Raw genomic sequence first — 16,417 nt, 5'->3', positions numbered from 1 at the left:
GCTTCCAGGGAACAAGGGACAGGACAAAGGGAAATGGCCTCAAGCTGCACTGGGGGAGGTTCAGGTTGGACATTGGGAAGAACTTTTTCCCCAGAAGGGTGGTCAGGCATTGGAACAGGCTGCCCAGAGAGGTGGTGGAATCACTGTCCCTGGAAGTGTTAAAAAAACATGTGGATTTGGCACCTGGGGACAGAGGTTAGTGGTGGGCTTGGCAGTGCTGGGGGAATGGTTGGACTCAATGATCTTGGAGGTCTTTTCCAACCTTAATGATTCCATGATTCTGGGATTCTAAAAGGAGCTGGGCAGCCAAAGGCAGGAGCAGGGCTGTAGCCTCAGCCGCAGCCTGCACCCACCAGCCCTTCCCATCAGCATCTCCCCATCCTGAGTGAACATGCCACACTTTCCCCTTGGCCTGGAGTGACAGGGAAATCCAGTGCCCTGCTGTGATCCCGACAGCCGTGCCTGGCTCTGCCCTCCTTCCCTGGCAGGGCAGCTGGCTCAGCTGGAGGCTCACAGTATCCACAGAGAGGGAGCAGCATTCCCCAGGATGCTTTTGTGTGTCTGGCTCCAGGCAAAGCTGAGAGTGGAGCCAGGAGGGAGCCAGGCCCAGCACTGTCACCATCCCCAGCCAGGTCACCTCTCCGGGGCCCCTGGACTCCCCAGTCCCCCAGGGTCTCTGTGCCTGGCCCATCCCAGAGGATGGTCACAGCTGTGTCACATTCCTGGTGCTGGAAGTCCAGGCTGAGGGCAGGCACCTGGGACCTGCCAAGGGACCTCATCCTTTGCCAAAACCCTGGGAAGGACCAAAGGCTAGGGATGTTGCAACATCAGAGGGTAACAAGTCAACTGAGCCGCCTCCTACCCCTCTGCCCTCCCGGGGCAGAACTGGCCACCGAGACCCTCCTCCCGCTGTTGGCAGAAGGGGAAGCTGAGGATGGAGCAGTGGGTGCTCCCTGCTCCGTGTCCTTGCCAAGCTGTACCAGGCACAGCTCTGCCACTGTCTGTGGCAGCATGGCCTGATTTCCTCTTGTCCCCCCTCCACCCAGGTGGGTGGAATGTGAGGATGTTTGTGTGGGGCTGTGCAGTGGGTCCATCAGGGTACCCTGGAAGTCCCACACACGCTCCTTGTGCTGGCAGAGCCACGTGATGGGTCAGGTCACGCTGGCTGGATGTGTCTGTGCTGGGATTTCCAAAGCCACTTTCAACACCACAGTGTATCACAGAATCATGGAATACCCTGAGCTGAAAGGGACCCACGAGGATCATCAGTCCAACTCCTGGTCTTGCCCAACAATCCCACCCTGTCCCTGAGAGCATTGTCCAAACACTCCTTGAGCTCTGGCAGCCTTGGGGCCATGACCACTGCCCTGAGAAGCCTGTTCAGTGCCCCACCACCCTGTGGGGATAGAACCTTTCCCTATCCAAGGGCAAATCATGCCCAAAGATTTAGGATGCTGCAACTCATCCCAGAGAAAAAAGCTTTATATAACACAAATCAAAGCAGATATAAAAGAAATAATACACCAACAGATGAATATGTGAGCTGTACACAACAGAAAAAACAGGAAGCATGTCACAGGGCTGTGGCCTGAGTCAGCTGCTCCAGTAACCACGGCACACAGGAGGTCTGGGTGGGAGTTGGGGGTCTTTGCCATGGGCAGCACGTGCCAGAGGGGGAAGGGGGTTGGGGAAGATGGAGCAGAGCCCCGAGGCAGCACTGAGAGGCTGGGCAGGGGGTCAGAAGCCATCACTCCTCAGCGGCTGGGGCAGGTCTGACGCACTGATCTGCAGGTTGAGCTCTGCTGAGTCCAGGGCCGTGGATGGGGTGGGCGGGGGGGTCCCCTCGTGCACAGCGAACTCCTCCTGGTGCTGCTGCCGCAAGTGCCACAGGATCTCTCTGGACAAGAAGTGGGTCTCTTCTTCTCCTGGCTCTGGAACAGAAGAAAGACAAATCCCACCTTCACTGGTTGGCCCCAGGCAGGGGTTTGAGCAGGGAGCAGAGTCTGGGAGATGCCCCAAAATATGCAGAATTTCCTGCGCAGTCAAAATACAGCTTTTACTTCCCATTTTCAGCACGGCAGAAGGAAGAAATTAAAACACAAAGTGCAGGGAAGAGAGTAAAATTACAGGCACTATGTGCTGGATTCCCAGTAATGCTTGTTGTGATGGGAACTGCCTCACTGGATTGGAAGTGCTTCTCCCCATCGGGGAGAGCGCTGAGATCCCTCTGAAAAACAAGCAACATTCATTTCAGCAAGATGCTGATCTCATCTGGCAGAGGTGGGGAGATGGGGGTTGAAAGGAAGATGGGAAGGAGGGAAAGCCTCGCTCCCTGCCATCCCCTGTCAGGAGGAATGGCACTGAGCCAGCACACACTCGTCCCCCTGCTGGGGAGGGCTCGACAGCCCCAGCCACTTCTCCCAGGAACATCAGCAGGGAAGGGAGCTGCTCCTACCCCTGGATGTCTGCTGTTTTTAATCCTTGAGGAAGTGTTCTTATTGTCTCAGGAGTAGACAGCTCGTCCCAGTGCCTTTGGGGACTTCAACAGGGCTGACTAGCGCTGCCAGCACCCTCCATGCTCCTCAGACCCACAGAAAAAAGTCCTTAGAATCATAGAATCATGGAATATCCTGAGCTGGAAGGGACCCACAAGGACCATCAGTCCAACTCCTGGCCCTGCACAGGACACCCCAACAATCCCACCCTGTCCCTGAGGGCGTTGTCCAAACACTCCTGGAGCTCTGGCAGCCTTGGGGCTGTGCCCACTGCCCTGGGGAGCCTGGGCAGTGCCCAACCACCCTCTGGGGGAAGAACCTTTTCCTGAGATACAACCTAAACCTCCCCTGACACAGCTCCAGCCATTCCCTTGGGTCCTGTCACTGGTCACAGAGAGCAGAGATGGAGCTGCCCCTCACGAGGAAGCTGCAGACCCCAGTGACGTCTGACCTCAGTCTCCTCCTTTCCAGCTGAACAATCCAAGCGTCCCCAGCCACCCCTTGTATGGCCCCTCCAGACCCTTCCCCATCCTCATGTCCCTCCTTTGGACACTCTCTACCAGCTTTAGATCTTTCTCATACTGTGGTGCCCAAAACTGCCCCCAGCACTCGAGGTGAGGCTGCCCCAGGGCGGGGCAGAGCAGGACAATCCCCTCCCTCACCCGGCTGGTGATGATGTGCGTGGGGGATGTTCCCGTTCCCTGTGAGGCAGCCCCTCCCTCCCATGGCAGCAGGGACCCCCGTGGCCCCCCGAGCGGGGAGATCAGCTGAGCTCTGCTCAAACCTTGCCTGCTTCCTCCTGTTTGTCCTGATCTGAGGTCACCCAAGGCCTGGCAGAGCAAGTGCTGGACACCCCAACCCTTCTCCTCACTCACCCTCGTAGGCAATGAGCCGGTAGGTCCCCGCACACTCCTTGGAGCCCTGCAGGATCTCCTCCAAAGTCCTGTAGAACAGCTTGGCCTGCTCCAGGCGCTCCTCCCGGCTGAAGGCAGCACACTCATCCTGGGACATGGCGTAGAGGGACTGCAGGGGGGTGGCATATTCCACTGCACAGTGCCAGAGCTGCAGGGACGGCAGAAAAGACACGGGGACAGGAGGACCTGGGAAAGGGCTGTCGAGAGAACTTGCTCTGGGCAGAGCCCTCAGGACCCCTGGACAGCTCCTTGGCCTGCCCTGCACTGGTGCTGTGTGCTGGAACACTGGGACAGAGCAGGGAAAGAGCAACTGGCCTGGCAGGTCCAGGTGGGCTCAAGTGTGCTTCTGCCCACAAGGTGCAGCCACTGGCTTTGTCAGGGCTCCCAAGAGCAGACTGGAGAGCGATTTTCCCCAGGGAATTTGGTCCCTACAGAGACACCCCTTCCCTGTGATCACACCTTCTCGGTGGATTTTCTGCCAGATAAAGGGCAGTGGAGAGGCAGCACCAATCTCTGCTCTGTGTGACCAGGGACAGGACCTGAGGGAACAGCTGGAGCCGTGTCAGGGGAGGTTTAGGTCGGATGTTAGGAAAAGGTTTTTCCCCCAGAGGGTGGTTGGGCACTGAACAGGCTCCCCAGGGCAGTGGTCACATCCCCAAGGATACCAGAGCTCAGGGAGCATTTGGAAAACACTCTGAGGCACATGGTAGGATTGTTGGGGTGTCCTGTGCAGGGCCAGCAGTTGGACTGGATGATCCTTGTGGGTCCCTTCCAGCTCAGGATAATCCGTGATTCCATGATTCTAAGTCTGAGCATCCTAATGGAGAGCAGGAGGGCAGAGAAGAGGATAAACACTGGCAAGATGGATGCACAGCTGGAGGGAGGCTGATCAAACAAACAAGGAGAGATTTGTTAAGGCCATAAACATTCCAAGGAGGAACAGGGTTACCAGTAGGTCTTACACTGGGTAAACTGGGAAGTTTAATAAACTTAAAAGGAAGAGGGGTGGGATCCCCAGGTAAGGTGGAGAAGCAGGAAGCTCCTGGCCTTGGCAGCATGTCCTGGAGCAGGTGCCAGGGGGGTGTTGTGTTGCTGTGAGGGACTGGGCAGGAAGCTGAGGGGCAGATTTTACTGGGAACATGCAATGGGCCAGGCCAGGTCCAGGCTTGGAGCTGCTGGAGCTCCCAGGAGGCCGGGTGACTCAGCAGGGCCTGGCAGATGGAACACTGGGAAAATCCCACTGCTGGCTATATTTTCCCCAGAGCAGGATCAGGAGGAGGCTCTGTGGTCCCTCAAACAGGGCTCTCAAAGCAACAGCTCAGAGCTCAGCCCCCCTCAAAGGGCAGATCAGGGGCACCCAGGTGAGGAGCATCGCTCTGCCCTCACCTCCATCCACAGCCAGGGTGGGACCAGGGTGTTCCCTCCCCCAAGGGTGCAGGGGCACAGCCCATCTGGCTGGAGGTGTGGAAGGAGATGGATGCAATGTGAGATGGAGGGATTTAGGGCTCACCAGCCTGGAAAAGAGGGGACTGGGGGAAAGGGAGGGAGCCAAACAATGACTCACACAGACATTTCCAAGCACCTCTTCACAGCACAAGGAAACACTCATGCATCCCCTGGGAACTGATGCTCTGTAGCCCACATCTGCTTTTTTCTCCTCAGTTTTCTGGACTTAAATCAACTCCAGGAGGGGTTAAGCGAGCCCAGTATCCCTGCAAGGGCTGAGCCCGGGAGGAGGCAGCCAGGAGGAAGGGGTGCAGGAGCAGGACCTCTCCATCCCACGGAAGCCTGCTGAAAGCTGGGAGTATCTAATAGGAGAGGGAACACTGGCCTGCCTTTACAGCCACTTCTGGGCTGGGATCTGAGGCCAGGAAGACCTTTGGGATGATAGTCCCAACACTGCTCTCACTATACCTGGTTTTCTTCATCCCTGATTGCATAGAGGCTGTGTTTGTAGACCCTCTTTTTGGTGCCAGCTCGGGCCATGGTGGTTTCACTGAGGTCTGTCAGGTACTGGATGTTGCTGTCAGCTTTCTCCAGGTCATCATAGACATCACAGCTCAGAGGGATCAAGATGTGGAGCTTCCAAGTCTTCCTGCACACCAGCAGGTTGGGGTTGGCGCTGCTGAATTCCTCCATGGACTTTTTCACCCCTGGTGGAAGAGAACATCAGGCAGAGGGGCCTGGTGTGAGTACAGCTGCCTTCTGCCTTGCTCCCCATCTCCCTGCTAGCACTGTAAAAGTGGGAGGATTGTTATTAGGAGCTATTTCTATCTGTAGGCATGAGAATGCAGGGAAACAGCTACGTACGTGGCAGGACTATTTTTAGGTACCCCACATAATAGGACCAGGCCAGCCCGTGGGCGACGTTCTGCTTGGACCTCTCAGACATCTCAGACACCTCCACAGCTGAGGGCTTCTGTGAGGGAAGGACAGACAGACCAGGGGATGAAAGAGCCACCTGGGCCCTTCCACGACAGTCAGTTCTCCACAGGGATTGGAGAACTCCAGTGAGGTCCAGAGAGTGAGCAACCCCACTGCCCCCTTCCAGCACCACACTGGGCAGTGGGGCAGAGCCCCTGACAGCCCCCACAGCCCCTGCTGGGAGGGAGGGGGGCTGGGGTGAGCTGGACACTTTCCTGGCTGCACCCTCCATTGGGATTGTGTGTCCCAGTTCAACCTGTGTGTCTGCCCAGTGCTCCCAGCATGGGAGAGGAGACATCCCAGTGATATCAGGATTCCCAGTGGCCCCTGCCAGCTCTGTGTGTTCGTTTAGGTGATGGGTGGCCAAAGCCCCCTGTGTGACATCCCTCCCATCCAGCACTGCAGGGGCACAGCAGAGCCCTCCCAAAGCTACAGAGGCACGTGGAGCTTGGCTCTGCCCCCACAGCACGCTGGTAATTAACCCTCTGGACAGCACACAGGGTGTGCTTTCCCCACAAGCACCAGCTTGACTGACAGATGTAAAATACCCCCATTTTTGTGTCAGGGGGTCTCTGCCAGCCCCCCGGAGTGGCTGTGCTCATTAGGAGGCAGCATGGCACCCATGCCAATGCATGTGGCAGCATGGGGCCAGGGAGATCAGTTCTGCAGGGCTGAGCTGAGGGTGTTCCTCCCGCTGCCAGGCTGCCTGTGGGTGGGCTGGGTATGCAGGTGCCACACAGAGCTGGGGACGTGCCCCCAGAGCTGCTCAGCACTGAAGGGCTCCCAGGAAACCAGCCAGGCTGGAGGTGTTGGAGCCTAACCTGGAGCCCCAGGGCGAGGATGAGGAGCTGGCACAGGCTGGCCAGGCCGAGTTGGAGGCCGAGGGGCTGCCCATCCCCGAGGAGAGCCACATAGGCTGAGACGCAGAGGAGCAGCATGGACCCGTGCCAGCGCGGGGGGAAGCACGTGCTCAGGGCCCGCCAGAAGCTGCCGTGGTGCCTGGGTGGGAAAGGGAGACAGGAGTCAGGCTGGTGACCACACACCCAGCATCTGCAGCCCGCGGGGCACTGGATGATCCCACCTCCCAGCCAGTGCCACCATTCTTACAGGGCAGTGTGGAGCCAGGGAGCCCTGGGGGACCCTGCCAGTGCACCCCAGGAGAGGGCTTGGGTCCCTTGCAGCACCCCTGGGACTCAGACGGAGCAGATGGCATGTCACCCTGGACGGCAAAGGGACACAGCAGCCCCCTGCCCTGCAGTACTGGGCGGTGGGGAAAGGCTGGGGCTGAGATCTGTTCCCCGGGGAAAGAGCACGCCAGGGAGGGGAGAGATCCACACACATACGGGGGAGCTGGGCAGGTGGGAGAGGGGGAGAGGAGGAGAGGGAGGGAGAGATGAGAGAGGCGGGAGGGTGATGGAGGGCACAGCACAGCGTTGCCACAGAGAGCAAACCCACAACACCCGGAGGGTGCAATGCCCTTGCCTGCAGGGCGGTCCCGGGAGTTTGGCAGGCAGACCCGCCCCCCCTCAGTGGCTCACCTGGACTGGAGGTGGAAGATCTCCTCCGCCAGGTAGCAGGCGCCCTTGAGCAGAGCCCCGATCTGCAGGGTGGCGAAGTGGAAGGTGAGGCTGCGGGCGGCGGGCACCAGGGGCTCCCCGGCCAGGTAGAGCGCGGCCGCGCACAGCGCCAGCAGCAGGTACACGGCGCGCTGAGCGCGCCCGCCCCGCGCCCGCGGGATCTGCGGGGCACGGGGGTGGCTCGGCCGCCGCCACTCGCGGGACATCCGCGCCACACGCGGGGGTGGGCACCGGCTCGTCCCCAGCGCAGCGCTGCGGGGAGAGGGCGAGAGCGGGTCAGGCGCGGTGCATCCAGCGCTCCCCGGGAGCCCCAGAGCGCGCAACCCTCCGCACGCTGCCGGGGAGGTTCCCCTGCGCTTCCCGCCCTCGGGGATGTCCCCCGGCACCAAACGGGCTCGGCAGAGCCAAGCCTGGCTGGCCACCCCGCTCCCAAACCGGTGCCAGCCCTCCCTGCTCCGCTGGCACTCACCGGAGCAGTTCCCAGCTCCCAGCGCGGGCCGTGCTGGGTTTCCTGGGCTGCGGGTTAAGGGGACTCCGCGCTCCCGCCTGAGCAGCTGTGGCTCCCCTCGGAGGTGCTGCAGACACAGACCCGGAGGCTTTTGAAGCTCCCACGCCCAGAAAAGTGAAAATGAAAGGAGCTGTGGCAGCAGTGGGCAGTTTGCAGAGCGTGCCAGAGGCCTCCCACGCAGGGCACGGGCGAGGTCTCAGCCCACTGGGAATCCAGGCTCTGGGGAGCTCCGGGTGGATGTGGCAGGTTTCGATATCCGTGAGTTTATTCCTCCTGGAAAGCCCCAAAGTATCTGCCAGGGCAGTTTGAGATGAACTGGAATGAGGAAGGAAACCGGAATTTCTTGAGATTAATTTATTAAGGGCAGCAGATCTCAGAGATTGTGTTGATTCAGCACAGCAGGTCGCCAGGGGCAAAACAGAATGAAACTCCTTCTAGGAGAGCGTGACTCTGTGCCTTGGATCCCCCCACCCCACACACCTCCAGGAGATGCCAGCCTGGGAAGCAGTGCCTATGGGTGCTGGCAACACCACAGGGGCTTCCTGCAGCCAGGGATGCCCTCAAGCCTCCCAGTTCCTTGGTTCTAGTGGTGGAGTCTGCAATGGTGAGGCATTCCCATCCTGGAGGAAAATGGATGCGGGGACACATACACAAGCCAATAGGAGCAGGTGGGATGCACTCAAGGATGCTGAGGGAGGTGGATGATGCCCTGACAAGGCTCCTCTCTGATCTCTTTGGAAGGTTGTAGCAATTGGGATGTTCCTGCTGAGTGGGAGAGGGCAAACCTCACATCCAGCTCCAGCAGGTGAACTACAGCCTGCCCAACACCAACTCTGTCCCTGGGAAGGTGAGGGAGCAAATCCTCCCAGCAATCAGTGCAAAGCACCTGAAGGATGAGAAGAGCACAGTCAGCAGGAATTTACAAAGGACACGTCACACCTGACCAACCTGACTACCTGGAATGGCAGGAAAACTGGCTGTGAGGATGAGGGAGCACTTTCACTTCAGCAAAACCCTCAGCATGGTCACCTGCAGCCTCCATGCAGCCAAAATGGGTGGATACAGGTTGAGCAAGGGCATGACTGTCCAGAATGTGCTCTGGGTGCCGTTGCTTTCTGCCCAGGAACGCCCCTGGGCGCCAGGACACCCTCACAGTCCCCACAGACCCACGCTGCCGGGGGCCCCACAGGCTGTTGCTGGCCCACAGCACAAGGATCTTGATTCAGATGTGCCCACAGGTCACATTTAGTTAGAATATTGAAGTCACTTAGATTGGAAAAGAGCCTTGAGACCATCAAGCTCAATCATTAACCCAGCACTGCCAAGGTCACCATTAAACGATGTCCCCAAGTGCCACATCCACACGGCTTTTAAATCCCTCCAGGGATGGTGACTCTACCACTGCCCTGGGCAGCTGTGCCAGTGCCTGACCACCCTTTCCATGAAGAAATTTTCCCTAATATCCAACCTAAACCCCCCCGACATAACTTGAGGCTGTTTCCCCTTGTCCTGTCCCTTGTTCCCCGGGAGCAGAGCTCATCCACCCCTCGACTCCCCCCTCCTGTCAGGGAGTAGCAGAGAGTGAGGAGGTTCCTCCTAGCCTCCTTTTCTCCAAGCTGAGCCCCCCCAGCTCCCTCAGTTCTCATGGTGCTCCAGACCCTTCCCCAGCTCCGCTGCCCTTCTCTGGACACAATTCAAGCATTTTCAAACCCAGAGGGTGGGAGGAAGGAACAGGAGCCTGAAGGGACTGGCAGTGAGCTGCTTGATTTGGTGGAACCTTAGAAACCCCAGCCAACCATCTGGCCAGTGTTCCCAGCCCCAGGAGGGCCTGGGGGTACAACCAACATGTTGTTTGCTTTGCCATCACAAAGGTTGGATAAAACACCAAGAGAATGACTTCCTCCTCCGGCGCTGGGAGAAAGGTTGTCCCATTCCAGCTGGTCTTGCACAACCTGCTCTGTGTGGCTCTTCAGTGCTGTGGAGGGGCTGCCTGGCTTCCCAGATCCCTTTTTGCAGGTCCCTTCAAGCAGCTGGTGGCTCTCCTGCCCACAGAACCTCCCTCTTGCTTTTGGTTCTACCTTCAACACACCAACACGTGCGGTACTTCTGCCTCTTTCACTTCTGTTCAGAGCAAAGATGTGGTGTCCTGTCTGAGAACTGAGTCTAAACTCCAGGAATAAGATTCCTCAGAATCTCAGACTACAGGATGGTTTGGGCTGGAAGATACTTCAAAGCTCATCTCATTCCACCCCCCTGCCATGGGCAGGGACACCTCCCACTAACCCAGGTTGCTCCAAGCCCCGTCCAACCTGGCCCTTGGACACTTCCAGGGATGGGGCAGCCACAGCTTCTCTGGGCAACCTGTGCCAGGGCCTCCCCACCCTCATAGCCAAGAATTCCTTCCCAATATCCCATCTAACCCTTCCTGCTGTCAGTGGGAAGCCATTCCCCCTTGTCCTGTCCCTCCACCCCTTGTCCACAGTCCCTCTCCAGCTCTCCTGGAGCCCCTTCAGGCCCTGGAAGGGGCTCTCAGGTCTCCCTGGAGCCTTCTCTTCTCCAGGTGAACCCCCCCAGCTCTCCCAGCCTGGCTCCAGAGCAGAGGGGCTTTAGCTCTTAGAGCATCTCCGTGGCCTCCTCTGGACACCTGCAGCATCTGAGCTTGCCTGCGAACGGAGAGCCCAGTGCTGCCCAGTGCCCCTGCACAGCCAACAAGAAGTGGCAGCACCAAAACTGCCCATGTTGTCCTCCCTGCCCTGCTCTGGCCAACAATTTGCTTTTCCAGATAGTGCCTTGATTGAAGTTCCCTCTGTCCCTGTTTGCTGTTGTTCCCTCAAGCAGAGAGAACAAGAAGTCATGAGTGACACTGAAAGATTTTAGATGCATAAAAAAACCCAGCAAGGACCTTCCCAGACCAGTGCCAAGGCACCTCCAACCAGGCTGGTGCCGACACCTGCTTGAGGTTTAGTTGGGCACAGAAGTTGACACTTTGTAAAGCAGTCTACAAACACTGCTGACCTCACTGAGATCAGTAGGATGCTGTGAATTTGCCTGAGATTCTGAGCCCTGCCCTCTGGAGACCCACGGGCTGCTCTGCATAAGGTGCCTTAGGTGTGAGGGGGATTAATCCCTTCATACCCCAGGAGCTGGGGCCACCAGTGTGGGGGCTGAAGGTGATCAGGGCAGGTGCTGGATGCACATGGAATGTCCCCAGCCAAAAGCCAGGCCAGGAACACCCTGTTTTCCCTGGCATCCCCTGGGTGAAGGCAGGCAGCAGCACGACCGAGCTGGCTCTTCAGGATGGGCACAGCAGCAGCTCTTCCTTCCTTTAATCCCCTTTTTTTCTGTTGCCCTGCAAGAGCAGGTAGAGCTGCTGGCTCCACCCCAAGGGCAGGGTGCCCAGTGACAGCTTTTCACTGGGGATACCTGCAGGGATGGGGTTCTGATGCCAGGCTGGTGTCAAAAGTGGCTTTGGTCCCTTTTTTTCAATCCCCCGGCTAAAAAGTGCTGCAGTCGGTGTTTTTAGTGCTGCAGTTGCACCAACAGTGTCCCCCAGAGGTCCTGTGTGATGGGGCTGCTTTTTTGACACAGAATAGCAAAAATAAAGTGCTCTGCAATACTGTGTGTGAGCCAGGCCAGTCTCTGGTGCAGTGAGGAGCCACCGTGTGCTGGGTAAAATCTGGTGGCAGCAGGACCTGCTTCCTCCAGCTCCCAAGCACATGTCGTGTCTCACTCGCTCAGCCAAGCAGTTTCATAAAATCAGGAGTATCCTGACTTGGAAAGGACCCACAAGGACCATCAGTGTTGGGTGGAGAAACCATTTTTGCTCATTTTGGAGCTGTCACAGGCTGGTGTTGGTTGGGGTGTCACTGTTCTTGTGCTGGGAGGGACATGAACCAGCCCTTTCCTCCTCCCCGAGTCACTGATGGGTTCAGACCTCAGACATCTTTTTCTTCAAAGGCTTCAGGGCTTGCCCAAAGCTGCCAGCACTGATTTCTGCCCCAAAAGCTCCTGCTGTTTCTCTTTGAGGAGGTTTAACCATTCCACGACTGCCCTGTCATTGTTTATTTAAAAAATAAAAATAAAAAAGCCCAACCCCCACAGTCCTGGCTTTATTTAAAGGATAAAAGTTTTCACACTTTCTCAGACCAACTCAGTTTTAAACACATTTAACTGAGAACAAGAGCAAGTCACTTCACGAGTTACTTCTGTTAAGTTTAAAAAATGTGACAGTCCTGGATTGGATTCATCCCATGAAGGACTCCAGAAATGGGAAATCACTTTGGAGCAGGGGCTCCCAAGTGCCACATCCACATGTCTTTTAAATCCCTCCAAGCTGGGGACTCCACCGCTGCCCTGGGCAGCCTGTGCCAGTATTGAAAGAAACCCAATCATTTGATAGTAAGACTCATCTATTTGAGTCACCTAGAATTTCAAAACTAATATGGGAATGGTTCCACGCACTTTCTTCCTGGTTGTGATGTCGCAAATTCTGCAGGACTGGGACAAGATTAAAAAGAGCATTTCCAGGGCACTTCCCCCTGGGTTTAAACCCCGCAGAAGGAGCTCCTTGACAAGTGTTCCTGTGGATACTGATCCATCTGCTCTCTTGATGGAGGGGACAATGGTTGCCCTGGCATCTGGATACAGCCAAGCCCGGGAGTGGCAGCAGGAGAGGGACAAGCTGTGGTTGATGTGGAGTCTTCTCATGACACACGGGGCAACTTGGGTGTGGAAGCTCAGAAATTCCTTTTAGAAATGCTTTGAACTGAATTCCCTTTGGGACCAAAAGCTGTCAGCCTGGCTAACCTATCCCAGGATCTTTAAGGCTCTGCTCCAGAACTTCCATGGTTCAGCCTGGAAAAGAGAAGGTTTTGGGGAGACCTTGGAGCCCTTCCAGTGCCTCAAGGAGCTCCAGGGTAGCTGGAGAGGGACTTTGGATAAGGGCCTGAAATAACAGGACAAGGGGGAATGGCTTCCCACTGCCAGAGGGCAGGGTTACATGGGATGTGGGGAAGGAATTCTTGGCTGTGAGGGTGGGGAGGTCCTGGCACAGGTTGCCCAGAGAAGCTGTGGCTGCCCCATCCCTGGAAGTGTCCAAGTGCAGGTTGAACAGCTCTTGGAGCAACCTGGGCTGGTGGAAGGTGTCCCTGCCCATGGCAGGGGGTGGAATGAGCTGAGCTTTATTGTGCCTTCCAACCCAAACCACTCCATGATTCCATGACTGGGGTGGTGCTGCTGGGCAGAGCACCTCTGGGACAGGAGCTGCTCCTGGGCCATTTTTCAGGGAGTTTTTTTTTCTTTGAACCTCGCTCAACATTATGTGTGTGTCCAACACTGGGGTTTTTTCTTTCCTGGTTGTGTTTCCCTCCTTTAGACTGACCTTTCTCAACTTCTAAGAAAGGTCTCAAAGGTTATCAAAGCCTAAAAAACCAGATTTAGCCAGCTCAGCTGGGAAGTTTGTGTTCCTTTAAATTCTTTTGCCTTTCCTAATCACTTAGAGGTTTTTTCCCCTAATACATCACTGCAACCTGACCCCGTGGAGCAGAGCTGTTCAGAGGGAGATGAAGGAAAGGCTCATGGAGACAGGAGTCATCTGAGGACAAGGCAGGACTCAGAGAACTCCCCCAGTGATGCTCTGCTGCTTGGGAGCAGGAGGTGTTGGCATGGGATGGTGTTGGCAGGCACAGGGAGCAGAGCCCTCAGTGCTTCCCTTTGGAATAGGAGCCAAGAGCACAGTGGTGTCCCTGGGATGAGAGACCACTGTACCCACAGGGGCTGCAGGACCTGTTCCCTCCCTGGGAGACAGAAGGCAGGAATCTGCAGGAGGAATGTCTCCTAAAATGCCATGGGGGGGGGTGTGAGGGGCAGCAGGAACGGCAAAGTGAGACAACATTTACCTGACAAACAAGGAGCGTGGGCAGCAGGGCAGGGGGGATTCTGCCCCTCTGCCCCCTCAGGTGAGACCCCCCTGCAGAGCTGCCTCCAGCCCTGGGGAACAGGAGGACGTGGAGCTGCTGGAGAGAGTCCAGAGGAGGCCATGGAGATGTTCCAAGGGCTGGAGCCCCTCTGCTCTGGAGCCAGGCTGGTAGAGCTGGGGGGGTTCACCTGGAGAGCAGAAGGCTCCAGGGAGACCTGAGAGCCCCTTCCAGTGCCTGAAGGGGCTCCAGGAGAGCTGGAGAGGGACTTTGGACAAGGGATAGAGAGACAGGACAAGGGGGAATGGCTTCCCACTGCCAGAGGGCAGGGTTAGATGGGATATTGGGAAAAAATTCTTCCCTGTGAAGGTGGTGATGCCCTGGCACAGGTTGCCCAGAGAAGCTGTGGCTGCCCCATCCCTGGAAGTGTCCAAGGCCAGGTTGGACGGGGCTTGGAGCAACCTGGGCTGGTGGAAGGTGTCCCTGCCCATGGCAGGGGTTGGAATGGGAGGAGCTTTAATGTCCCTTCCAGCCCAAACCACCCTGGGATTCTACGATTCTATGAAATCTCATTCCTGGGTGTCACAGGTCTGACCTCGTGAAAAAAACATTATGAAAATGACTTTGCTGCTCCCGTTTCTCATCTCTTGGAAAAATTCACATCCAGCTGGCAACAAACAGCAGCTCATCATTTTCCCTGGTACCAGAAGCACAACAAAACTGTTTGCCCGTCTCTTTTTGGAAACGAAATCCAACACTTTTCCTGAGAATACAGGAAAAAGGTTACTTTAATCTTGGCTGATGTGAAGTTCTTAGAGCTGTGACTTGAAGGTACTTGGAAAATTTCCCCAGGAACGGGAGAAGGTTGTTTCCAAAGACATTCCTGAGGAAGGAGAAGACTCCCTTGTGCTGGGACATCAGATCAATGAGCTGTGCAGGGTTGTCTGGAGTTCAGCAATCAAGGGGTGTCCAACAACCCAAAAGGCAACAGGAAAGAGGGAAAAGAGCCACAAAATGAACCAAAGTAGTTGAAAAAAACCCCCACTGACAAGTAAAACTCACCCAAAAAGCCATTTTTATGAATCTGTGGTTTATTTCTGCCATACCAAATGTGAAGGAGGGAAGATAAATTACTTCAAAACATGCCCTGTGCTAAAGACACCAGAAAGGTGGGACTGTTGCAGGAGGCTGGTCCCAGGGGGAGCAGCACCAGGGACCCTCCAGTCCCAGCCCCTGCCATGGGCAGGGACATGTTCCACTAGCCCAGGTTGCTCCAACCTGGCCTTGGACATTTCCAGGGATGGGGTAGCCACAGCTTCTCTGGGCAACCTGTGCCAGGGCCTCCCCACCCTCACAGGGAACAATTTCTTCCAAATATCTAACCTCAATTTCCCCTCTTTCCATTTTTACCCATTATTCCTTGTCCTATCACTATGTTATTTACCCCTAAAATCTCCTGTTTAAGCCATTCCTGCCTCTCTGCCAAGAGGTGCAGGGGAGGTGTGGGATAGAAAAGAGCAGTGGCAAACAACCCTGCTGCAGCGTGAGGGGAGAAGAAAGCAGGCAATAACAGCAAATTGTGGCAAAATTCAATAAAAACATTAGTCACACAAGAGAAAAATCCATGGGAGACCAGGCCTTCCTGTAACGGGACAGATCTGATGCCTTCTTGGAAAGTGTTATGACTTCCAGCCTTGGTTAGAAATGCTGCTGGCACTTTTCTCCCTTGTCTCAGGAGCAGCACTGCCAACATCACCACGCACTGCCCCCCAAACCTGAGACAGAGGGGCAGACTGGGGCAATTGTCCCAGCCACGTGAACTGGGACCCAGAACCCCTCCGTGTGCTGGGCTGATCCCACAGTGTGGGCAGCAAGGGAGGGGGGATTATTCTGGGACCCCCCCTGCAGAGCTGCCTCCAGCTCTGGGGAAGAACAGCACAAGGACGTGGAGCTGCTGGAGCACATCCAGAGGGGAACACGGAGGTGCTCTGAGGGCTGGAGCCCCTCTGCTCTGGAGCCAGGCTGGGAGAGCTGGGGGGGTTCACCTGGAGGAGAGAAGGCTCCGGGGAGAGCTGAGAGCCCCTTGCAGGGCCTAAAGGGGCTCCAGGAGAGCTGGAGAGGGAGTGTGGACAAGGGAGGGAGGGACAGGACAAGGGGGAATGGCTTCACAGTGGAAGGGAGTAGGTTTAGATTAAATATTAGGAAGAAACTGTTCCTTGTGAGAGTGGTGAGGCCCTGGCAGAGGTTGCCCAGAGAAGCTGTGGCTGCCTCATCCCTAGAAGTGTCCAAGACCAGGCTGGAACAACGTGGGCTAGTGGAAGGTGTCCCTGCCCATGGTAGGGGGTTGGAACGCGATGGAACTTCAAGATCCCTTTCCAACCCAGGCCATTCCACGAATCTCTAACATTGTGCCCACGTGTCGTCCCTGAATTAAACGCACGGCATGTGCCATCCCCAAGCCACTCCCCAGGTTGCTGCCGGGCGGGCTGTCCCGTCCCGTCCCGTCCCGTCCCCAATCCCGACCCGGTCTCGGTCCCGGTCCCCTCAGGCCGCTCCCGGCCCTGCCGGGACTTCTTCCCGTCCG

At 56.6% G+C, this 16,417-nt stretch overlaps 1 protein-coding gene across 1 annotated transcript; it reads right to left on the bottom strand.

The window, feature by feature from the left end:
• Nucleotides 1-1,464: 1,464 nt before the first annotated feature.
• Nucleotides 1,465-7,616, bottom strand: STING1 (stimulator of interferon response cGAMP interactor 1). The gene is made up of 6 exons (XM_032703370.1): nucleotides 7,372-7,616; nucleotides 6,655-6,832; nucleotides 5,720-5,828; nucleotides 5,324-5,562; nucleotides 3,371-3,557; nucleotides 1,465-1,931 (listed from the first exon to the last, which is right to left on the bottom strand). Exons 1-6 carry the CDS (start codon nucleotides 7,614-7,616, stop codon nucleotides 1,738-1,740), a joined length of 1,152 nt encoding a protein of 383 aa, XP_032559261.1. The 3' UTR covers nucleotides 1,465-1,737.
• Nucleotides 7,617-16,417: the final 8,801 nt, after the last annotated feature.

This window comes from Chiroxiphia lanceolata, chromosome 15, assembly GCF_009829145.1.
Source record: "Chiroxiphia lanceolata isolate bChiLan1 chromosome 15, bChiLan1.pri, whole genome shotgun sequence".
Lineage (NCBI taxonomy): Eukaryota > Metazoa > Chordata > Aves > Passeriformes > Pipridae > Chiroxiphia > Chiroxiphia lanceolata.
This window is presented reverse-complemented; position numbering and strand designations above follow the sequence as displayed.